Source organism: Ursus arctos, unplaced genomic scaffold (genome assembly GCF_023065955.2).
Source record: "Ursus arctos isolate Adak ecotype North America unplaced genomic scaffold, UrsArc2.0 scaffold_19, whole genome shotgun sequence".
NCBI lineage: Eukaryota > Metazoa > Chordata > Mammalia > Carnivora > Ursidae > Ursus > Ursus arctos.
Window position 1 is genome coordinate 26,984,196 of NW_026622863.1, and position 24,313 is coordinate 27,008,508.

The 24,313-nt window shown below is 42.4% G+C and overlaps 1 protein-coding gene and 1 non-coding gene across 8 annotated transcripts in view; one reads left to right on the plus strand and one right to left on the minus strand.

Moving 5' to 3' along the window:
- Positions 1-17,851, plus strand: part of ZNF19 (zinc finger protein 19) — a 31,117-nt gene extending 13,266 nt beyond the window's left edge. For 4 of the 7 annotated variants that reach the window (XM_057314224.1, XM_057314222.1, XM_026495176.4 and 1 more), the window contains 5 exons: positions 6,172-6,342; positions 8,621-8,685; positions 11,972-12,098; positions 12,627-12,740; positions 16,403-17,851. In XM_057314224.1, coding sequence (XP_057170207.1) covers positions 8,653-8,685; positions 11,972-12,098; positions 12,627-12,740; positions 16,403-17,508 — 1,380 coding nt within the window. In that variant the 5' untranslated portion in view covers positions 6,172-6,342; positions 8,621-8,652 and the 3' untranslated portion in view covers positions 17,509-17,851. Of the gene's footprint in view, positions 1-6,171; positions 6,727-8,021; positions 8,686-11,870; positions 12,099-12,626; positions 12,741-16,402 lie in introns of those variants that run through there. The other 3 variants (XM_026495177.4, XM_048223490.2, XM_044382494.3) reach the window with 3 other exon arrangements.
- On the minus strand, positions 901-972 carry TRNAR-CCU (transfer RNA arginine (anticodon CCU)). The gene has a single exon. It is a non-coding gene; the product is annotated as a tRNA-Arg (tRNA).
- Positions 17,852-24,313: the final 6,462 nt, after the last annotated feature.

The following is a 24,313-nucleotide window of genomic DNA, read 5'->3' on the forward strand; positions in this document are numbered from 1 at the left end:
AAGCTTTTGCTGTTAAGCCAACATTAAGTCGGCATCAGAGAATCCACAGTGGAGAGAAACTATGAGTGTTTTCAAATGTGGGAAAACCTTTAGGACTTCCTCCCAGCTACATCATCATGCTATGCTCACCCTAGAGAGAGGCCTGTCCTGGACCTTGGTTCCTTTGGCCTCCCAGCATTTTTTACCCCCTTTTCATGGCAATTACTGCCCTGCTTTTTTTGGAAAGCCACTCAGCCCTCAACAGTTGATGTGGTATATAGGTGGGGCTCTCTTCCTCACGGCAAGGGTGGAACTTGGGGTCTAGTCTAGCCCATCTATACTGTTCCTTCCCCCTGCCACAGTGATGGGTTCAGGTGACCAGGTTCATCCAATCAGGTGCAGAACCTACCAGGAAGCAGCATATTATTCTGCTGGGCTCAGATGTTAGCCTTGATCTGTCAGGAAGGGTGAAAAGAGGCCAGCCCTGCAGATAAGAGAGAAATGGAGAGAACCAAATCTACCGCTGAGTTTTTCAGTGACATGAATCAATAAATTTCAGTGTTTGCATAAGTAGTTTTGAGTTGGGTTTTCTTTCCTTGCTGATACTGAGCCATCTCTATGTCTTACATATTTCAGAACCTTCGGAGTTAACATAAACTTGATTTGGCATCCCTGAGTCCATGGTATGAATAAACCTTTCATATGTGTGATATGTTGGAAATGCTATAGGTGTGATTCTGATGGTTTGTGCAGAGGCAAACAAGTAATATGAATGTGGGAAAGCCATTAACCCTCAGTTAAGCCAGGTTAACATTCGGGTATCCCAAAGGGATGGAAGTTGCAGCAATTTAAGCGCTGTAATGAAAATTTCAAGTTACTATAGGTACTTTGCTTTGTTTGCTTTATTTTTAATAGGCTCCGTGCCTAACGTGGGACTCAAACTCACGACCTGAGATCAGGAGTCACATGTTCTACCAACTGAGCCAGCCAGGCGTTCCCTCAAGTTACTATAAAACTAAATCTCTGTCAACGAATATTCTGTAGGGAAGATGCATGTATTAAATGGAAAGCCTTGTTTACTTCCTGCTCAGTTTCTGACAGAAGTGGATGCTGAATTTTTAATCTTCTTTTAAATCTTAAAGGATGTTTCCTTTTGACCTATATATAGTTAATTATACTAATGTTTTCCTAATATTTAGTCATATTCTCATAATCTTAGTTGGATATGGTAGTACACATTTCTTTAGATCTTGGTGGGTAGTATTTGTTAATATATTTAGGATACTGTCATCTATATTCGTATGTGTGTTTGTCCTGTAATTTTTTTCCATCTCTGTCAAGATTTGGGAATTAAGTTATATGAGATTGCTAAAAATATCTAGAAGGCTGTTCCTTTTCTGTACTTCAGAACAATTTCAAAAGCGTAGAAGCTATCTGTTCCTTGGAAATTTGGGGAAAAGTCCACTTATTAAAGCTGGCTGGGCCAGTTGCTTTTGTTGGGGGTAGTGAGGAGGAAAAGAGATCTTTGATTACTTTGTCAGTTCCTTCTATGGCATTGATCGAATTACACTATTTCTTCTTGAACCAATGTTGGTAATTTAAAATTTCTTACTGATATTTACAAATCATTAACCCAGACTATGTATCCTATTTAAAAAAATACTTTCAATATATGTTCCTTGGCATTCCTAAATTTGTTGGTCGACAAAATCTATATGAAGAGTTTCTATTACTCATATATTTGGATGCAAAGGCTTGACATTCATCCTTATAGTGCCTAAAATAGCATGGCTGCCATGACCTTTGATTTGGTTAGGGGACTCTTAATAACCAAGGAAATGGCCTTGGTTATCCATCTAAAGCAGGGTTTCTCAAACTTGACACTGTCCACATTTGGGAACTGATAATTTTTTGTTGGTGCTGTCCTCTGCATTATAGGATGTTTAGCTTACCCACTGACCTCTACCCTCTAGATACTATTTTTAACACTCTGCCTGACTCCAGTCATGAAAATCAAAATTGTCTCCACTGATCTAGAGAGATCCTAAAGGTGTGTTTTTTTAAAAAATAAGGAGCAAATCCTCCTCTTTGCATGCATGTCAGTCTGTGCCTTGTTATGTCCCATGCCTCCTTGTACTGTCATCTACTTCTCTCAATTCCTGTCTGAAATCTTGCCCTGAGAAGACAGCTTTACCATCTCCTTATTGGACAGCAACCTGCCCAGTAGGAAAGACACTGGAAGGTCATCTTTTAGTAATAGACTTAAAATTGTGCGGACATACCAAAGTGATTCAGGCAAAGAAATGATTGAAGTCACTCGAGTCAAGGTTGGTTTGTTTCAGTTGTTGCCTCCCCAACAGAATATTAGCCTTTTATTTGTGATAGCTGTTCTTAACACTAATAACCAGTAATGTTATGTGTGCTTTCCTATGCTAGGTAATCCCCCTTACCTGGATCCTCCCAGCAGCCTCTGAAGTAGATACTTTTATCTTGTTCCAGTTAGGAAATTGAAGAACAGAGAGGTTAAGTAGGTTTCCCAAAGATACAGCTAATAGGTGCAAGAGCAGAGACTCAAACCGCAGGTGGTCTGAGTTCAGAGCCCTTGCGCTAACCATTGCACAGTATTGCCCCCCTGTCTCCAGTGTTGTTGTTTTTTTTAGCTTTATTGTATGATTGACATACGATTGAATCATTTTGTTGACATCTACAAAAGGTCTTGCTGGGATTTTGATTGGATTGCTTTGAATGTATAACTCAGTTGGGGAAAATTGACAACAATATTTCAGTCAATGAACACCATCTCTCTCTGTTTATTAGGTATTCTTTCATTTGTCCTTATTTTGTAGTTTTCAGCATGCATATCTTGGAGGTATTTTGTTAGAGTTATACCTAAATATTTTATAATTTTTTGTGCTATTATTAAATACTATTTTGAAAATTTATTAAAATTGTATTGTATCATAGGAAATTTTATTATCAGAAATTTCAGTTTCCAACAATTGATTTTTTTCTTTTTTGTACCATGACTTTAGTTCCATGACCTTGCTAAACTAACTTGTAGGTTCTAGGAGATTTTGTAGATTCTTTGGGATTTTCTTTTCTTTCTTTTTAAAAAAATTTTATTTATTTATTTGACAAAAAGAGAGAGAGAGAGAGCACAAGCAGGGGGAGCTGCAGGCAGAGGGAGAGGGAGAAGCAGGCTTCCTGCTGAGCAGGGAGCCCCACATGGGGCTCGATCCCAGGATGCTGGGATCATGACCTGAGCCAAAGGCAGACGCTTAACCGACTGAACCAACCAGGCGCCCTGGGATTTTCTATGTAGATAGTTATGTCCTCTTGCAAATAGTAATGGTTTTATTCTTCCTTTCCAATCTGTATGCTCTTTATTTCTTTTTCTGGCCTTCTTGTACTTGTTAGGACTCCCAGTACGGTGTTGAATAGTAGTGTAAGAACAGACATACCTGCCTTGTACCCAATATTGGAAGGAAGGCATTCTTTCTGTCACTATTCAGTATCTTTCCAGCTGCAAGGAAACAATCCACATCAAATCCTATGTCATTGTAGCCACTGCAGCAAAACATTGAGTTTAACTCTACCTTTTTGGGCAGCCAGGTTTTGTGCGTGAAACTCAAGTTCCACTATAACTTCAGTCCATTTGTGGCTAGGCTTTTCAGAGAGCTGGGAGAGAAGTTGATATTTTCCCCCACCACTTTAAAGTCAGGAATAACAGCAAATGGGCCATGATCATATGCTATCTTCTGGGTCCCCCGACTTAAAGTGCTCTTAGTCTAAATTAAAGATAGACAACATAGAAGTTAGAGGGAGAGCCGGGTATTCAGGCCGTGAGGCGACCAGGAGAGAAGGTGGCTCCCAGTGGAATCTGAGGAGTGGCGGAGGTTTTAAGATAATTATGTTTGATGGTAGATACCACAGTAGACCTGGGTATGAGTATACATTTTCTTGTAAGTAATACAATGGAACAGCACCAATTAGCTACTTATTAATCCGGAAGACTCACTGGAATATTGTGTGGACAACTGGGAGTGGAAATTACTCACCATTTAAGCAAAAAGGATTTCAGGATGGCTAGCTTTTCCCCATTCTAAAGGTCCTAAGGACATTGGATTAGAGTCTCGGTCAGGGAAACCCAGATAGCAGAATCCTACTGAATTTCTCTCTAAATATGAAGGGTAGTATGCACTCTGATTCATAAAATGTGACTATGCAGGAAATAAGTAACACTGTTTAACTTCTAATTCTTCCCTATGAGTCAGTTGTAACAGTAATTGTTCACCCACCATTCACCTGTGACAATAATCTTGCTATATTTGCTAAATGATTTGAAGGGAAAAAAAAGACTTTATAAAAATCAATAAAATATCATGGAGAAACAGGGCACCTAAAAGTTCAAGCCTTGGTAGGGGGCACTTGCTAATGCTCATGGCCGGGGTTGAAAGGTGGCACAGTATGTAGTTTGTCTAAAGCATTTCAAAATACAACTCAAATCACACTGCTTCTCTGCTGGGAGTGGTCATTTACCACCGATAGTTGAAACATTTCTCCTCATTGGGGTAGTCTTTATTTTTGTTGAGGGTTTGTGCAGGTTAAAAGTATAGCAACCCCCTTCCCCAAGCAAAAAATCAAGCTCTTCCCAAAGTCTTGGCCACTGAACAAACACATAAGTTTCCATTATTCTAAAGACTAATAAAATTACCAAGAATAAGGACTTTTTGTTTCATGTCCAGATTTAATGGATATTATATGATGTAAATGCCCAGAATAGGCAAGTCTGTACAGTCAGAAAGTAGATCAGTAGTTGTCTGGGAATGAAGGAAAGCTTCACATGGAGGTTGTATTAATTTTCTGTTCCTGCTGTAACAAATTACCACAAACAGTGACTTAACACACATTTATTCTATTTATTTATTATCTTACAGTTCTAGAAGTCAGAAGTCCAGAATGGGTTTCACTGGGCTAAATTCAAAGTGTTGGCTAACGAGAGACTTTATTTTCTTGCCTTTTCCATTTTCTAGAGACCACTTTTCTTGATTCGTGGCTCTTTTCCTTCAGCTTCAAAGCCAGCAATGTTGGGACAAGTTTCGCTCAATCTGTCACCTCTGTGGTTCTCTCTTCCAGTGAACTCTTCCACTTTTAAGGACTCTTATGATTACATTGGTCCCATCTAGATAATCCAGGATAATCTTATTTTCAAATTAGCTGATAAGCAACTTAATTCCAGCTGCAACCTTAATGTTTCTTTGTTATGTAACCTAACATACAAGTTCCAGACATCTTTGAGGGAAACATTATTCTGCCTATCATGGGGAAGATGGAAAGTGAGTGGTAGTGCTGATAGTTAGGGGGTTTCTTCTTAGAAATGATGAAATGTTCTAAAATAGATTGTGGTGATGGTTGTGCAATTGTGTGAATATAGCAAAAACTACTAAGTTATGTACTTTAGATGGATGAATTGTATGGGATGTGAATTACATTTTAATAAAGTGTGTCCGTATTCAGTATTTCTAAAACCAAATTCTGTAATCTTCCTGCCTGAAACCAGCTCCTCTTCCTGAGTTTCTTAATTAACTGAATCTTAGTTAATGACACCTTCATCTATCAGGTCACCCAAACTTTATGGCTAGAATAGATTGCTCCCTCTCCTCATATCTGTTATTAAGTCTTTTAAAAAATCTCCACTGTTTTCACTTCCTACATAGTTCTAAAATAGTATCCCTTCACAATCCTGGTCTTTCTGAATGTGACTGGATCTTTACCCCTAAGGAGGACAGTTTTTTTTTGTTGTTTTTTTTTTTTGCCTAACTAGCTTTTTGGCATTGTGATGACATCTGTGGACCACTCTGAAACTGGTTCTATTAGAGTTAAATGGTTTAAAAAATAGATCCGTGATACATTAATATTAGTGTGTCTTTACCACTGTGGTGAAATGAAATGACAAGATCTAACGGTGAGCCCTGATAACGATGATTATTTCAAATTAGGGATGAGAATAGCTTGTATTTTGAGATACCTGCATCAGCTGTGATGTGATATGAAAATGTGTTTTCTATTGGTGACAAAATCACAGGTACTGCTGATAGTACTGTGGCTTGTTGCCAACACATAATTGAAGGAAATGCTAAATTTCAGTTAGAGATCAGCGAAAACAGCAGTCAACTTTTTCTGCCATTCAAGGTCTCCGAGGACCTCAGGTTAAGAAGCCCCGCCCGCCCACCTGGGGCAAGAAGCCAGGGACCACCGAGCTGCGCGCTCTGACGTCCTAGAGAGGAAGCACGTGAGGCTTGGGCGGCGCGGCCCGCGCGGTGACGCGCTTCCGGTCCCGCTGCTCATTGCTCCTTTTCTGAGGTGAGTGGTGGGCTTTGTGGCCGGGTTGTCTCCGCTAGAGGTGCACCCTTCGCCTGTGGAGGACGCCGCTCTCTGCGTCCCTGAAGCGGCGGTGGAGGGAGGCGGAGGCTGCCTGCCGGCCAGTCCCGTCCTCCCTCGGGTGCCTTCGCTCGTCCCAGCCCGCGGCGGCCGCTTTGGGGCAAGGAGGCTGTGGACGGAAAGGAGACGCCCTGTGTGCCCGACACAGCTGCAGAGCCCTGCCGGTTGGGCCAGCCACTACTTACGGCCGCTGAACGGCACCTGCTGCTCCAAGTTCCCGGGATGCGGCTGTGAAGGAGCCGAGAGTGGGCCCCGCCCTCAGGGAGCTTTCAGTTTACTGGGAAAGTCTCGTAGTAGTCAAACCTGGTGGGTTCACTCGACCTGTTTGTAACCCAGTAGCTGCGTCCTGTTGCATTGCGGCCGAAGACCGACTCCTTAGCGTGTGCACAGGTCCCTGCATGGCTTCATCTTCTGCAACTTCTGCATCCTAGTTTTGCAGCACACTCTCCTCGGCTCTGCTACAGCCTTCTTGGCTTTTCACCTCCTGAACGTGCGTTTTTAACCTAGTTCCCATCAAGGATGGATTCCTCCGGCACTAATCACAATTGTGATCTTGAAGTTATTTATGAGAATCTTTGATTACTCTATGTCTTTCCTTTAGTCTAGACAAAGCTCCATGACAGAAGGTCACACCCGTTTTTCCTCTTTCCACAGTATCTCACACTTGGCCTGGAATGAATGAAGTATATGATAAATGTTTGTTGAGTGAAAATAGCACAAATTAGTGCAAGTGTATAATCTCAAACTGGGAGACGTGGTATAAAGTGAACACAGTATAAGTGGAGTCTTTAACATGGGAAGCTGACCCGGTTTGTAGAGCAGGATCTAAAGGATGATTTAGTATTACTTAGGTGAGGAAGGGTCAGGCTGCTGGAGAGTGTTGTAGGCAGACAGTATCAGTTACAAAGGTCCTAAGGTTGAAGAAGAGTAGTTCATACAGCGGCAACAGCAGGTACAAAGGCCCTGAGGTAGCACAGGAGAGAGAATGGAAGGAAGGCCAGAGTGGCTAAACAAAGGAGGAGGGTGGCACAAGATGAAGCGAGCAGGAAATTACAGCATGCAGTGAGGTTAGGGAAGATGCTGGCTTTTGGGCAGAATATGACTGCTTAGCAATAATACAAAGTGTCTGTAGGGGATGATATAATTAAAGTAATAACCCAGCATTTTGGCATGTTGAGGTGGCCTTTTAGGGTCCTTTCCTAATCAGTTTTGGTCATCACTGGGTGATGAATGGAGTGGTGAACAAAAAGATGCCTACCCCAAGATCTAAGAAAAGGAAGACTTTCTCTGAATTTTCTTGGTGACTGTATCGTATTAACCTCCAAATCACTTTATCAAGTTCTAAAATAGATCCTTTTGGGATTATGACTGGAAGTGATCTAGTGTAGTTAACTGGAAATGTGGCCTTTGGAATCTGGCACTTCTGGTTGGAATCCAAGTTAATCTCCCACCTTGTGACCTTGGTAAAGAAAATTATTCTCATAGCCTTGTTTTCTCATTTAGGAAAAAGAAAATTCGGAGGATTAAAGTGGAGACTGAATGAAGGGATATGTATTTTACATCCAAGAACCTTTTCCTCCTCCTCCTCCTCCTTTTTTTTTTTTACTTTTTAAGTTTCTCAGTAAACGTTATTAAATTTAATTTAACTTACTTATGTTTTTGACAGAGCGTAAGAGTGCCAGCAGGGGGAGGAGCAGAGGGAGAGGGACAGACACACTCTGCACCGAGAGGGGAACCTAAAGTGGGACTGGATCCCACAACCTGAGCTGAAATCAAGTGCCATACGCTTAACCGATTGAGCCACCCAGGCACCCCAGAGTTTTTTGTTAAAAATAAAGGTCTGGTTTCTTCTTGTTAGGTTTTGCTTTTGTTTTGGTTTGGTTTTTGGTTTTTGCTTGTTTTACTTTGTGTACTCCTATTCCCCCTGTGCTTACGTCTTACCCAGGACAGGCAGCATGGCTTGATGGTGGTACAGGCTCTGGTGCCCAAGGGCAAGTTACTTACCCTTTCAAAATCTGTTTTCTCTGAATTCAAACTTCACTGTGTGGTGTGGGTTGAAAGAAGAAAGATATGCCACTTATCTAAGGGGCATTGGGTAAATGATGGCTGCTATTTTTTTTCTGGTCACAGGTTTGTTGGTTTAAGGAGAGCCTTTGACTGGGCCAAGCTCACTCATGGTTCTCTTTGCTTCTTCCCTCAGCCCCTGCCCTTCACTGAGAGGAAGCCCAGGTGATGGCAACCATGCCCCTGAACGCCTGGCACCAGGTGAGCTGTGACTCCCTCAGGTTAGCCTTCAGAGATATAATTTGAAGGAAATGGAGCATGAGAGGGATAATTCTGTCAAGACTCTTAGAACCAAAGCAGCAGGAAGGCATCTCTTGATTCTCTCCGGTAGGATTGGGTGTTGGGGAAAAAGCTGATGGTGAGCTACTAAGCAGCAGGAAGCCCTGCAAACATTGGCTGGAGAGAATGTCTGGGAACTCAGAAGTACAGTCTCCTGTTCTCCAAGGATCTCTGCTGAGCTAGAGAGCCCCCAGGTTCAGTAGGGACTCCCATGGAGGGATCTCTGAGAGTGAGAGACTCGGGTTGGTGGTAGAAGTATCCGGTGTTCAGTGGGAGTGATCGAGATCAGTGAGGTTGCAAGGTTCTTGGGAGGTGGGGCAGAGGGCCAGTAGGAGAAAGACAAGAAAAGGGGATCTCTAGCCTTTGTCCTCTTAAAAGAGTTTGGGCTTCATAATCAGGGAAAATATATCGTCCTTCAGGTCAGTGCTGCTGGCTAAGACGAGGCACCAACAGACTATACTGGAGAAAATCTGCACTAGGATAGGACACCTGAATTTAGGGATCCCATCAGGCCTCTGTGGTCTTGAGCCAATCACTTGAACTCTGTATTTTAATGGTCTTCATCTGTAAAGTGAACATACAGTACCTTACATTTGTGGGAGTGGGAAATTGAGTTCTTGAGTTGTAGCTCACTTTTTGACTGGGGAGTTGCTAGGTGTTGATTACCATTTCCTCTTCCTGGGACTTATTTACCCAATAACTTAGCATCCATGAACCGTATCCCAAGTCCCTGTCCTGGATTTCTGACATCTGGCAGGTCCTTCTCCCCGACTTTAATTGATGCAGTATCTTCCCTATAGCTTCCACCCTCTTCTGATCTTCTGTAAGTATAGTGAGTCACTGGTACCACCATATCGCAGTTCTGACCACTCAGTTTCCAGATTGCTGAGCAGTTGTTGACTCATTCTCCCTCGACAGCACTTCTAGAGAGGCACCAAGTCCAACTCCCACCTGCTATCTCTTCCATTTGTCCCATATTTGATATTGCCATCATTCAGGGGTTGTCATTCCTTCTCTGGGATTTTGTTGGCAGAGCACTCCAGCTAGTTTCTCCATGTACAGTCTCATGCCTCCCTCTCACTACTTACCACCTGAGGTAGCTCAGTTTCCTGAACTTTGATTTTATCCTCTAGTCCAGGGTTCTCAAACTTTAGTGTGCTCCAGAATCACCTGGAATGCTCATTAAAGCATAAATTGCTGGGGCGCCTGGGTGGCACAGCGGTTAAGCGCCTGCCTTCAGCTCAGGGCATGATCCCGGCGTTATGGGATCAAGCCCCACATCAGGTTCTTCAGCTATGAGCCTGCTTCTTCCTCTCCCGCTCCCCCTGCTTATGTTCCCTCTCTCGCTGGCTGTCTCTATGTCTGTCAAATAAATAAATAAAATCTTAAAAAAAAAAAAAAGCATAAATTGCTCTCAGGTGGGGCCTACCAGGTTGCTTTCCAAAAAGTTCTCAGGTGATGTTGCTGCTGCTCCTGCTGCAGCTGCTGCTGCTCCTCCTGCTCCTCCTGCTTGTCCTCCTCTTCCTCTTCTTGCTCCTCTTGCTGCTGCTGCTTCTGCTCTTGGGACCACACTTTAAGAACCACTGTTGTAGTTAATGCTGAGTCATTAAGTCATTGAGTTTACTGGGTCACATTGTCATTTTAAATAGATAATGGTATGTGCTGGCACAGGATGGATTCGGTATAGGACAGCCTGGAATTGGGGCTGTTTAAGTGTCCCCAGCTGTTGAACTTGTATACTGATTGTATGATGGTGAGGAAGAGTCAGATTCCAGAAATACTGAGACAATGAAACTGGCAGGATCTGATTACCAACTGCACGTGAGAAATGAGCAGTGACTGGAGTTAGTTAGTCGAGGGTGAATTTCAAGTTCTAGTGTAAGAGTCCGGGCTGAAAATGGTACTATTAACTGAGAGGGAAACAAAATTGTCGCTCATTGTGCCAGTTAGTTTATATGAGTTAGAAAAGCCAGTTTTGGTTGGAAGATAAATTTGGTGTAGTTGGTGGGTGAGACATGTTAGGTCACCAGGGAGTCAGAGGCAGTGCTGGAACTAGTGGGAGATGGGATCTGCAGAATCATTTGAAGCATTAGAAGGTGGGAGGATATTCATTGCATGTTCAGGTAACCAGTTTGATACCAAAGTCTGAGGAGTAGATAGAGGGTCTAAACCAGATACTAGCACTTTCTGGGAAGGTAGAACTGGGGCCATTGGAGAAGGGAAAGGAGGGACCGGTGAAAAATCTTGAGACTTGGTTGGTAGAAGCTGTTACAGATTGTCTCGGAGATATAAAGAAAAGCAGCTAAAAGAGCTACCCAGCAGCAATTGATTCCAAAAGCAAATTCTCCCTGGAAGACCCATCAGGAAGTCTGTCAGAATAGACTGCTCCAGGCGGCAATAAGCTCTCTCTGCTAGACGTTTTTAAGTATAGGCAGTATAGCTTTTCAAGCACAGATGGGGTTGGATGAGACAGGCTCATCAGAGCCAACCATGATGCTCTTCTTGTTAAGGTGGGCTTGAGGTTTGGGGCAGAGTGAGCACTTGTGCGGTACAGATGGATTACCTGGGCACTGAGGCAGTGAAGGGGGAACAGGTAGGTCCTGACATGCTGCCTGTGAGTGGGAGTCTAGACCGGTTGAAGCTAATGTCCATTTGTAGGTGTAACAACAAAAGATTAAAAGTATTGACAAAACCAGGGGCGCCTGGGTGGCTCAGTCATTAAGCGTCTGCCTTCGGCTCAGGGCGTGATCCCAGAGTCCTGGGATCGAGCCCCACATCAGGCTTCTCCGCTGGGAGTCTGCTTCTTCCTCTCCCATTCCCCGTGCCTGTGTTCCCTCTCTCGCTGGCTGTCTCTCTCTGTCAAATAAATAAATAAATAAATAAATAAAATCTTTAAAAAAAAAAAAGTATTGACAAAACCAAAGAATTTGCTTTAGGAAGTTTAATTAATGGGAGATTTTCCAAGGTTTTTGAAATGTTACCATGTTTTAGAATAGTACATTTCATGTCCTAATGGAAGCTCTTCTGTTAGAGAAGTTTCAGATTTTTGATTGTAGAAATAGTCATTTAATGGTCTAACATCCAGTTCCTTCACTTTTTCTCATTAGCCATCCGTTAGGTCCCCTCCCTCATACTGTCTCCTGTGCGCTGCATTCTTGGCCCTGAGTCAGTGAATTGGCTCTGGGACAGAAGGAACCTCTTCTTTTAGGATTTGGTGACCTTTAAGGACGTGGCTGTCTACTTCACCCAAACAGAATGGGCTGGTCTTTCTCCTGCACAGAAGGCCCTGTACAGAAGTGTGATGCTGGAGAATTATGGGAACTTGACATCCCTGGGTAAGGCTGCTTTCCTCCTGGGATTCAGATCTGTGCTTTCCACTTCCTTCCTTATTCTCTTCTAATAGGCTGGGTATGCAGTGTGGAGAGGGAGTGATTTTCTCTGGTATCCTCCACTCTGTGGCTCTAGGGCTGAAACCAAATGACCCACTTCAAAGGTCGGTGGGTAGGGAGAGATCTTGGGTCAGTTTGGTTGCAATGTATGGAATTGTGCCCTAGTAAGAGTGCATCCCGTCCTCCAAGGGACTCTGCACAGTAAGGAATACATAGTTTCCACTGCCAGAGCTAAGTTCTTAACTTGCCTATGGAAGGGTGTGACCCCTTCCCTGTGTTTGCATGTGTCTTGGAGGATCTCACTAACTTACATACTCTTAAGTAGGAAGGGATCACAGATGCTCAGTTTCTTTATCATATCTTGGCTTTCCCCAATCCTGAGCCTTCTTCTGTGGATCTTACTCTTACGGAGGCTCTTGGGGTTTTCCTTCTTTTGACACAGCTGAAAGATGCCATTTTTCTCCCCCTTTTCAGGATATCCAGTTCCCAAACCTGCCCTGATCTCACTTCTGGAGGGAGGGAATTTGCCTTGGGGCTTGGAGGCACAGGATAACCCATCTGCAGAGAGGACCAAAGACATCTGTAAAGGTAAGTGAGGAGGGTTTAGAACTGGCAGCTATGAAGCTTTATAGAGCCATGTATTTTAAAATGAACCATGCTGGGAAGGATTTAAATTAAATGGATGATTTCTCCTAGTAAGTAAAATATGAAATCTCTCCCGTTAATTTTAACTCTTACGAGATAACAAGTTCCCCTTAATAAATTTCATGTGGTTTTTTTTTTTTTTTTTTAAAGATTTTATTTATTTATTTGACAGATATAGAGACAGCCAGCGAGAGAGGGAACACAAGCAGGGGGAGTGGGAGAGGAAGAAGCAGGCTCCTAGCGGAGGAGCCTGATGTGGGGCTCGATCCCACAACGCCGGGATCACGCCCTGAGCCGAAGGCAGACGCTTAACCGCTGTGCCACCCAGGCGCCCCTCATGTGGTTTTTTAATCCATTACCCCTTTCTGAGTTTTGGCATTTCCTGTCTCAGTGGTCCTCCTTCTTTGGACAGGATGGCTTTGTTCACAGGTGGTTTTCAGTACTTACCACGTGCCAAGCTTTGTTTAAGAAGCTCTGGAGGATACATGCTATGGAGACAAATGTAAAGAGCTTAAAAAAAAAAGTGTGTTAAATGCTGTTGTTGGTATATAGGTAGTGGGCTGTGGGAGCACCCCAGAAGAAGTTGGAGAAATTACCATTTAGAAGCTTAAGTAAGCTGCTTCAGTGGCGGGCTGTATGTTCCAAATTTGACTTATGACAATGGATCCCACGTGAGAAAAGAGAAGGTAGATCATCTGGCTTAAGAAAAGGAGTAGAGGGTCCAATAAATTGTTGGGAAGAATTTTGCAGTTTAATGTTCAGACAGTCACCTGGGCAGCATATTTTAAAATAAATGTTTCTGGAGCACCTGTAAGTATTTGTCTTTTCTAGTAAGCAGTGGAAGAGCATGAAGCTTAGGACTCAAAGCCTAAGTAAGACTTTCTAGAATCTGGGGCTGGTAGAGTCTACAGTATACCCTGACCTCCTTTACTCAGCCAGTGGTGTAGATGAATGAGTTGGTGTGTCTTACCCACCCAGCCTTGTATGGAAAACCTAGAATGCAGAGTTTGTGGTGGACATGAGGGCTCTATCCTAACGAACTTAGGGCATGGGAACAGGAAATGACAGAGCGGGTAAAAACAAACAAGGAGCAGGAGCATTGACCCCTGCCACAGTGACCTTGCCTCTAGTGACATAAGCCCATATTTGGTTGTATTTGTGAAATATTAACATAGTATGTGCTTTGGATTGGCCTGAAGGAAATTGAAGGCATAGAATCTTGTTAAACTGTTACTTTATGTCAGGTGTTAACTTTTGAGTGAGTGAATTGGATAGGAGATAGTGGCAGTGCAAACATGGAAGAGGAAAGAGCAGGTGGAGCTAACATTGACCAGATCTTATCAAAACTTGGCCATCAAAGAGTTGAGTCAGGTAACACTGGGAAGTTGTGACATAAAAGAAACTTTTAAATTCATGTGAATTCAGATCTGAGCACAGAGTCTGAGGTTCCTTTAGAATATGTATAAATGGATGGCCAGAGCAGGCCACAGAGAAGGCAGGTATAGAGTCTGAGATAAACACCAGGTCTACAGGAGTAGATGCCAGTGTAGTCTACCAGAGTTTTAATTGAAATGACAGCCAGAGAGCAAAAAGGGCTGAATCTTAAATATTAAGGGATATTTAATTTTATTGAGACAGGGAAGAGAAAGTAGGCAGAGGAGCATCCCCAAGAGGTAACATGGTACTGAAGCCAAGGGTAGGAGTTTCAGGGTAGATACTTTGTAGAGAAGGAGTAATCACATTTTGTATCACCACCCTGTATACTCATTATGTACTTTGAGACTGGAGTATTAAGAGACAAAATTTACCTTGGCATTGCAATATATGTGAATTCTGTTCTAGGTTAGGCTAGTGTATTTCATTTTAAAAAGTGTTTGATAGTTACATACTGTGTCAATTTCACAACTAATGGGTAGGCAGTTTGAAAAACACTACTGTAAGAAAGAGTTGGATGTGAATGGGGTGTTGGTTACGCCCAGGTGGATTTGAGGATCTGCAGAAGGAGGTTGGTGATGAAGAGGAGGGATGATACATCTGGTAGAGCAGTGTAGCAGGGGAAAGGAGGAGATGGCATCAGGGGTGATTGGGAAGCATGAGAATTAAGAGGGCAGTGGATGGCTTGGAATGAGTGGGTTTAGAAATGGAAGGCAAAGATGTTGAGGGCACTGCATCTGGGCAGCTTTGTTCTTTCAGCAGGAAGGTGGGGGTAATGGCTAGAGACCTAGGAAGGTGGTGGCTTGGAAGAACTGCTGTGGGGATCTAGATGATGGCAGATTATGGGGCAGCAGGAAAATAAAGAGTATTTTGGTCATTGATTTCCCAGTCCTGGTTTTATAACTGAGCACCCAAGTAGCAAGAAGGAGGCAGGGTGTGAGAGCAGACCACCAGGTCTCAGTTGTTGTGATCAATCTCTTCCATACTGCTCCTTAACCTGTTTACTTCACTCTCCAGTGTCTCTTCTCCCGTTGCCTTTCTCCAAGGGCTCTTACTCATTTAACTCGTGCTTGAAGGATGAACTTGATTAATGAGCAGATGAGTCCCAGATAACCTAGATTAACATTAAAACAAAATTAGTCCAACATTTTATATAAAATAGATTGGAGCACCTGGGTGGCTCAGTTAAGCACCTGCCTTTGGCTTGGGTCATGATCCCAGGGTCCTGGGACTGAGCCCAGCATTGGGCTCCTTGCTCAGCAGGGAGCCTGCTTCTCCATCTGTCTGCCGCTCCCCCTGCTTGTGCGCGCACGCTCTCTCTCTCTCTGACACATAAATAAATAAAATCTTTTAAAAAAATAGATTGACTTTAACTGAGGTAAAATGGTATCCAGTCTTGGGGTACAAATGCCATTTTATAGGTGGCTGTTTGTCTTCTTTTTGCTAAAATGAGAAGAACCACTTTGCAGTCTTGGTGTATCTAAGTAAACTGTATTCTTCCCTTTCCAAATAGAGTCTCTGCGTGTTTGAGACTCAGACTTTTGTGAGAGTCTGATAACAAGACAGGAATTGCCAGCAATTTTAGGGAGTTCACTATCCTGTTTGGACTTGCAGTTAACAACCTTTGGGGAATGTCCTGCAGTTAAGAACCTCTGAGTGTGATTTTCTTCTCTCTCTGTCTTGCCACAGCCTAGTGTCTTTAATACTTAGTGTCTCTGGGCTTTGGGGGTATTTACAGGGTATGAATTTTTTAAAAGAAACTTTTTCCTTCATCACCTTCATGTTCTGGCTCTGTTCTGTTGTACTCCCTGAGTCTTGAGTCTTGCTAGCCCTAGTGTCACCACTTGCTCTTAGGGGCTGTGCCTCTGATATTTTGTAGGCCTATGAGTATGATATGGTTAGAAAATACTAGAATGTACCAGAGAGAAGTTATTCAAAAAATAAGAAGTCTGGAAAAGCTTAGTAAGCAGTCTGATGTGTGCTGTGTATACCAGTACCCTGTTTCTCCTCGACTGTTCTCTGTTTGATATTTGGCCCTTTCATTTTAGTAGCCTGGTCTCGCAGTCCAATGTGGAGGTTGTAGTAGTAATCTCTAAAGGCCCTATACTTTTTGATGCTGTTTTGTTTCTAGCATAATTCTCAGGTGGCATTTGTGTTTTCTGTTACATTAGATACTGAGACCAACGTTGGCAGTGAGTCCACATCAGCACAGGGAATTTCTGAAGAAAGAGATGCGATAGTGTCACATTGTTTGCAGAAGAGTGTTGTTCAGGGAGCCAACTTTCTAGAAACCTGTGAACTGGAAAAACACCGGGAAATCCCCACAGTGAAAAGTGTTAAAGGAAAGGTTCCAGGAATCCACTGTGCAAGAAAACCCTTCGGATGTGAGGAGTGTGGGAAATGCTTCACTTATTTTTCTTACTATGTTAGACACCAGAGAATCCACACCGGGGAGAAACCCTTTGAGTGTAATGAGTGTGGAAAAGCCTTTAATGGAAATTCTTCATTAATTCGGCACCAGAGAATCCACACTGGAGAGAAACCCTATCAATGTGAAGAGTGTGGGAGAGCCTTTAATGATAATGCAAATCTGATCAGGCATCAGAGAATCCACAGTGGGGACAGGCCCTATTTCTGTGGAGAGTGTGGAAATAGTTTTACCAGTAGTTCTGAGTTTGTTATACATCAGAGAATCCACACTGGGGAGAAACCTTATGAGTGTAATGAGTGTGGAAAAGCTTTTGTTGGTAATTCACCACTACTTCGACATCAGAAAATCCACACTGGAGAGAAACCCTATGAATGTAATGAGTGTGGCAAAAGCTTTGGAAGGACTTCCCATCTTAGCCAACATCAGCGTATTCACACAGGGGAAAAGCCTTATTCTTGTAAAATATGTGGGCAGGCCTTCAATTTTCATACAAAACTAACTCGGCACCAGAGAGTCCACAGCGAAGAGAAACCCTTTGACTGTGTAGATTGTGGAAAAGCCTTTAGTGCTCAGGAACAATTAAAAAGGCATCTAAGGATCCATATTCAGGAGTCTTCCTATTTATGTGATGCGTGTGGAAAAATCTTCACTAGCAAAAGAACTCTTCTTCAGCATCAAAGAAGCCATACTGCAGAGAAATGCCATGAGTGTGTCAAGTATGAAAAAACCTTTAGGACTTCTTCCAGGCTAGGTCATCATGAGCATATACACCCCGGAGAGAAACCTGTCGTCCTGGACATTTGTCATTTTGGCCTCCCAGATTTTTTCATCCCCTTTTACTGGTAATAGTACACTAAATTTCCCTTTGGATTTCATCTTCCACTCGGGAGCAGGATGTGTGACACAGGCCTGGCTCAGCTGCACATTCCTTCCCCTAAGCCATAGCTGTTGGTTCAGATATCACTAGTTTACCCATCATGGTCCAGTTATAGCCCCGGGACTTGGCAAGAGCTAATAGAAAGAAATACTCTTCTTTTCCCCCTTAGTCTTAAAGCTGAGAGGAACTCTTAGATCCTTGTGGAGGCTGAGGAGAAAGTTAAGACAGCAAAAGAGAAATCAGAATTGAAGAGCAATCACCCTTGAAGCTTCTGTTTGAACAACTACATTAAACCATATCTGAAGCCAGAAATACAGCTGGGTTTTTGAGTTCCAGTAGCCAACACGTTTAACTTTTTTTTGTTTTTTTGTCTTTTTGTTCAACCAAGTTTAGGGTAGGTTTTCTTTCATTGCAAGAGAGCTTTATCACTGTAACAAAAATCTTCAGGGAAAACAAACCTGATGGAGAAATGTTTTTATGTATATGATGTGTGGGAAAGTCTTTAGCTATAGTTCAGCAGGCCCTGTGATTGTAACAAGAATGGAAAACCCATTGTAATGCAGGAGCCTGGGCGACATCAGGGTACCAGTATATAGAAGTTCTAGCTATTTACGCTCTGTGATACGAGTTTCAGTTGTTGCTGCAAAACTGTCTGCATCAAGGAGTCCATTCTCAAGATAAGTCCTAACTATGAAACCAATAGCTTCCGCTCTTTAAGCTTTCATTTTGTTTACTCAGTTTTTACTTGGAATGGATGCTATTCTAGGGATTAAACTGGTAAATGCCAGGTTGTTGTAGCATTTACAGCGTGCCACTTACCAGTTTGTCTAGAATAGCATGCCCACCTTGCCCTTTGATTTGGTCAGTGGGGCAAAGAAATGCTCCGGTTCTAAGAGGGAGTGCTGAGGTGTCTCAGTAGTAAGGCAAAGAGCTGGCCCTTTTCCTTCGATGATGAATGTAGTCTGCACCCTCCTTTTCTACTCTGCCCTTTTGCTGCCAACCATTGTGACAGTCACCCTGCCACATTCCAGATTTCACCTGCTCCCTGAAGTCTGGCACCTGGTGGCTTCACCACCTCTTCTTTATTTGCCAGCAGTTGAATGAGCAGTCGTGTCACATGCTTGGACTGACCAATGAGTGATAGGCTGGGGGAATCACTTAACTTAAAAATTGAAGTATAATACACGAAAATGCACAACCTGAAATATTACCAAGAACATAGACTTATAATCACTGAGATCAGGAAAAAGTACATACCAGTACCCGATGTCTCCTTGTGCCTGGTCCTAGTCATTACTTCTCTCTCACAGTAACCTCTGTTCTGACTTCCACCACACAAATGTTTACCTGAATGGAATCGTCAGTATAGATTCATTCTCATTGCCACATGGTATTCTGTTACATGAATATACCACAGTTATTGCCTGCTGTTGGTAGACATGTAGGTTGCTTCAGGGGGATCATTTATTTTTTTTTAAATCATTTTTTATTTTAATGTTTTTTTATTATGTTAGTCACCATACAGTACATCCCTGGTTTCTGATGTAAAGTTCGACGATTCATTAGTTGCGTATAATACCCAGTGCACCATGCAATACGTGCCCTCCTTACTACCCATCACCAGTTTATCCCATTCCCCCAACCCCCTCCCCTCTGAAGCCCTCAGTTGGTTTCTCAGAGTCCATAGTCTCTCATGCTTCATTCCCCCTTCTAATTACCCCCCTTTCTTTATCCCTTTCTTCCCCTACCGATCTTCCTAGTTCTTATGTTCCATAGATGAGAGAAATCATATGATAATTGTCTTTCTCTGCTTGACTTATTTCACTTAGCATTACCTCCTCCAGTGCCGTCCATGTTGCAGCAAATGTTGAGAACTCATTCTTTCTGATAGCTGAGTAATATTCCATTGTATATATGGACCACAACTTCTTAATCCAGTCATCTGTTGAAGGGCATCTCGGTTCCTTCCATGATTTGGCTATTGTGGACAATGCTGCTATGAACACTGGGGTGCATATGGCCCTTCTCTTCACTACATCTGTATCTTTGGGGTAAATACCCAGTAGTGCAATTGCTGGATCATCGGGTAGCTCAATTTTTAACTTTTTAAGGGACCTCCACTCTGTTTTCCAGAGTGGCTGTACCAACTTGCATTCCCACCAACAATGTAGGAGAGATCCCCTTTCTCTGCATCCTCTCCAACAATTGCTGTTTCCTGCCTTGTTAATTTTTGCCATTCTAACTGGCGTAAGGTGGTATCTCAGTGTGGTTTTGATTTGAATTTCCCTGATGGCTAATGATTTTGAACATTTTTTCATGTGTCTGTTAGTCATTTGTATGTCATCATTGTAAAAGTGTATGTTCATATCTTCTGCCCATTTTATGATTTGTTTATTTGTTTCTCGTGTATTGAGTTTGAGAAGTTCTTTGTAGATCTTGGATACCAGCCTTTTATCTGTAGCATCATTTGAAAATATATTCTCCCATTCCGTGGGCTGCCTCTTAGTTTTTTTGACTGTTTCCTTGGTTGTGCGGAAGCTTTTTATCTTGATGAAGTCCCATAAGTTCATTTTATCTTTTGTTTCTCTTGCCTTTGGAGATGTGTCATGAAAAAGGTTGCTTTGGCCGATGTCGTAGAGGTTGCTGCCTATGTTCTCCTCTAGGATTTTGATGGATTCCTGTCTCACATCGAGGTCTTTCATCCATTTGGAGTTTATCTTTGTGTATGGTGTGAGAGAGTGGTCAAGTTTCATTCTTTTGCATGTGGCTGTCCAATTTTCCCAGCACCATTTATTGAAGAGACTGTCTGTTTTCCACCAGATGTTTTTTGCTGCTTTATCAAAAATTAGTTGCCCAAAGAGCCGAGGATCCATTTCTGGGTTCTCTATTCTGTTCCATTGGTCTATGTGTCTGTTTTTGTGCCAGTAGCATGCTGTCTTTGTGATCACAGCTTTGTAGTACAGCTCGAAATCCAGCATTGTGATGCCCCCAGCTTTGTTTTTCCTTTTCAACAGTTCCTTGGCGATTCGGGGCCTTTTCTGGTTCCATACAAATTTAAGGACTATTTGTTCCAGTTCTTCGAAAAATGTCATTGGTATTTTGATCGGGATAGCATTGAAAGTGTAGATTGCTCTGGGTAGCATGGACATTTTAACTATGTTAATTCTTCTGATCCATGAGCATGGAATATTTTTCCATCTTTTTGTGTCTTCCTCAATGTCTTTCAAGAGTGATTTATAGTTTCTAGAATATAGGTCCTTTACGACTCTGGTTAAGTTAATTCCAAGGTAACGTATGGTTTTTGGTGCTATTGTAAATGGGATGGATTCCCTAATTTCTCTTTCTTCAGTCTCATTATTCGTGTATAGAAATGCAACTGATTTCTGAGCATTGATTTTGTATCCCGCCACATTACTGAATTGCTCTATAACTTCTAATAGTTTGGGCGTGGATTCTTTTGGGTTTTCCATATAGAGTATCATGTCATCTGCAAAGAGAGACATTTTGACTTCTTCTTTGCTGATTTGGATACCTTTTATCCCTTTTTGTTGTCCAATTGCTGTTTCAAGGACTTCTAGTACTATGTTGAATAATAGTGGCGAGAGTGAGCATCCTTGTCGTGTTCCTGATCTTAAGGGAAAGGCTTCCAGCTTTTCCCCATTGAGAATGATATTTGCTGTAGGCTTTTCATAGATGGTTTTATGAGATTGAGGAATGTACCCTCTATCCCTACACTCTGAAGGGTTTTAATCAGGAAAGGATGCTGTATTTTGTCAAATGCTTTTTCTGCATCAACTGAGAGGATCATATGGTTCCTGAGTCTTTTCTTGTTGATACGATGTATCACGCTGATCGATCTGCGAATGTTGAACCACGCTTGCATCCCAGGGATGAATCCCACTGGGTCATGATGGATAATCCTTTTGATGTACTGTTGGATTCTATTAGCCAGGATCTTGTTGAGGATTTTGGCGTCCATATTCATTAGGGAAATTGGTCTGTAATTCTCCTTTTTGATGGGCTCTTTGCCTAGTTTGGGGATTAAGGTAATATTGGCCTCATAGAATGAGTTTGGTAGCTTTCCTTCTGTTTCCATTTTTTGAAATAGCTTTAGGAGAATAGGTATTATTTCTTCTTTGAATGTTTGGTAGAATTCCCCAGAAAAACCATCCGGGCCTGGAGTTTTGTTATTTGGAAGGTTGTTTATCACTGACTCAATCTCTTCATAATTAATTGGCCTGTTTAAAAAATCAGTTTCTTCCTGTTTCAGTCTTGGTAGTTTATAGGTTTCCAGGAAGGCCTCCATCTCTTCCGGATTGCTTAATTTATTGGCATATAGCTGTTGATAAGTTTCTAATAATCCTTCCAATTTCATAGGTGTTGGTTGTGACCTCTCCTTTTTCATTCATAATTTTATTAATTTGGGTCCTTTCTCTATTCTTTTGGATAAGTCTTGCCAGCGGTTTGTCAATTTTATTGATTCTCTCAAAGAACCAGCTTCTAGTCCTGTTGATCTGCTCTACTGTACTCCCGGTTTCTAATTCATTGATTTGTGCTCTAATCTCGGTCAACTGCTTCCTCGTGCGTGGATTAGGCCTGTCCCTCGTTGCTGTTCCAGCTTCTTGAGGTGAGAATATAAAAACTGCATTTTAGATTTTTCTATTTTGAGTGAGGCTTGGATGGCTATGTATTTCCCCCTTAGGACTGCCTTTGCAGTATCCCATAGGTTTTGGACCATTGTGTTTTCATTCTCGTTGGTCTCCATAAATTGTTTAAATTGATTTTTGATTTCCTGGTTTATCGAGTCATTCCTGAGCAGGATGGTTCTTAGTCTCCAAGTGTTTGAGTTTCTTCCAAATTTTTCCTTGTGGTTGACTTCCAATTTCAGAGCGTTGTGGTTTGAGAATATGCAGGGAATAATTTCAGTCTTTTGGTGTTGGTTGAGACCTGTTTCGTGACCCAGAACATGGTCTATTCTTGAGAATGTTCCATGGGCATTAGAATAGAATGAGTATTCTTTGGTTCTGGGGTGTAGTGTTCTATATATATCTATGAGGTCCAACTCGTCGAGTATGGCATTCAAAGCTCTTGTTTCTTTGCTGATTTCTTGCTTAGATGATGTGTCTATTGCTGATAGTGGAGTGTTGAGGTCTCCTACTATTAGTGTATTTTTATCTATATGTCTCTTTATTGTGGTTAAGAGTTGGCTTGTGTATCTTGCTGCTCCCCTGTTGGGGGCATATATATTTATAATTGTCATATCCACTTGTTGGATACATCCTTTAAGAATAATATAGTGCCCTTCTGTGTCTCTAACTATAGTCTTTAGTTTAAAATGCAATCTGTCTGATATGAGAATTGCTACCCCAGCTTTCTTTTGAGGTCCATTGGCGTGAAAGATGGTATTCCATCCCTTTACTTTCAGTCTGACTGTATCTTTAGGTTCAAATGAGTCTCTTGTAGACAGCAAATGGATGGGTCATGTCTTTTTATCCAATCTGCAACCCTGTGGTATTTATGGGAGCATTTAGGCCATTTACATTGAGACTGATTATTGAGAGATATGATTTTAATGATGCCATTTTGCCAGTAAAGTCTTTGTTTCTATAGATTGTGACTTTCTGTTCTGTATCACTCTGGGGGCCTTTTTACTTTTCTAGAACCCCCCTTAATATCTCCTGTAGGGCTGGTTTCGTGGTTACAAGATTGGTCAGTGACTGGCGATTCTGGAAGGTCTTTATTTCTCCATCAATTCTGAATGACAGCCTTGCTGGATAAAGGATCCTTGGCTGCATGTTTTTCTCTCCAAGAGCTTTAAAAATGCCCCCACCCAACCATTTCTCTCATTCCAGGTCTGTGTAGACAGGTCTGGCGTAATTCTGATACCTTCGCCTTGGTATGTGAGAAATTTCTTTGCCCTGGCCGCTTTCAATATTGTATCCTTGGATCTAATATTTGCGAATTGCACTATGACGTGATGTGGTGTAGGTTTGTCGTGGTTGAGCTTGGGAGGGGTCCTCTCTGCCTCTTGGACACAAATGTTTGTTTCCCATGCTAGATTAGGGAAGTTTTCAGCTATAATTTGTTCAAATATCTCTTCTAGACTTCTGTTTTTCTCCACCCCCTCGGGGATGCCGATGATTCTGACATTGGAACGTTTCATTGAGTCAGTAATCTCCTGTAACCTACATTCCTGAGCGTGGATCTTTTTGAGTCCAGATTCTATTTTAGCTTTTTCTTCTACTAACCCATCCTCCAATTCGCTGATACGTTCTTCTGCCTCATTCACCCTGGCCGTCAGAGCCTCTACTTTTGACTGCATTTGGCTCATAGAATTTTTAATTTCTGCCAGATTCGCTCTTATTTCCGCCCTTAGAGATTCTATATTCTCATTAACATTTTCGTTAATACTTTTTCACATCTACACATCATCTTGACCGTTGTTACTCTGAATTCCATTTCTGATAATTTGGTTATATCCATATCCATTAGTTCTGTGGCAGAGGCCACAGACTCATTGTCTTTTCTTTGCTGGGGTGGGGGGATTTCTCCTTCTCCTCATTCTGATGAGGAGAGGTTGCGGGGTTGTCCAGAGCCCAAATTACTGACCGGGACCCAGGCCGTGTGCCCTTGTTTTATAGGGATCTTAGGGATATGGGCTTCTTGATTTTTCAGCCTGCCTTCTGGGGGAGGGGCCTGCCGTGCCGATACTCAGGCAACCCTGTTTGGGTAGAGTCTCCATGTCCCCTGCAACGGGGGATGGGGATGGGCACA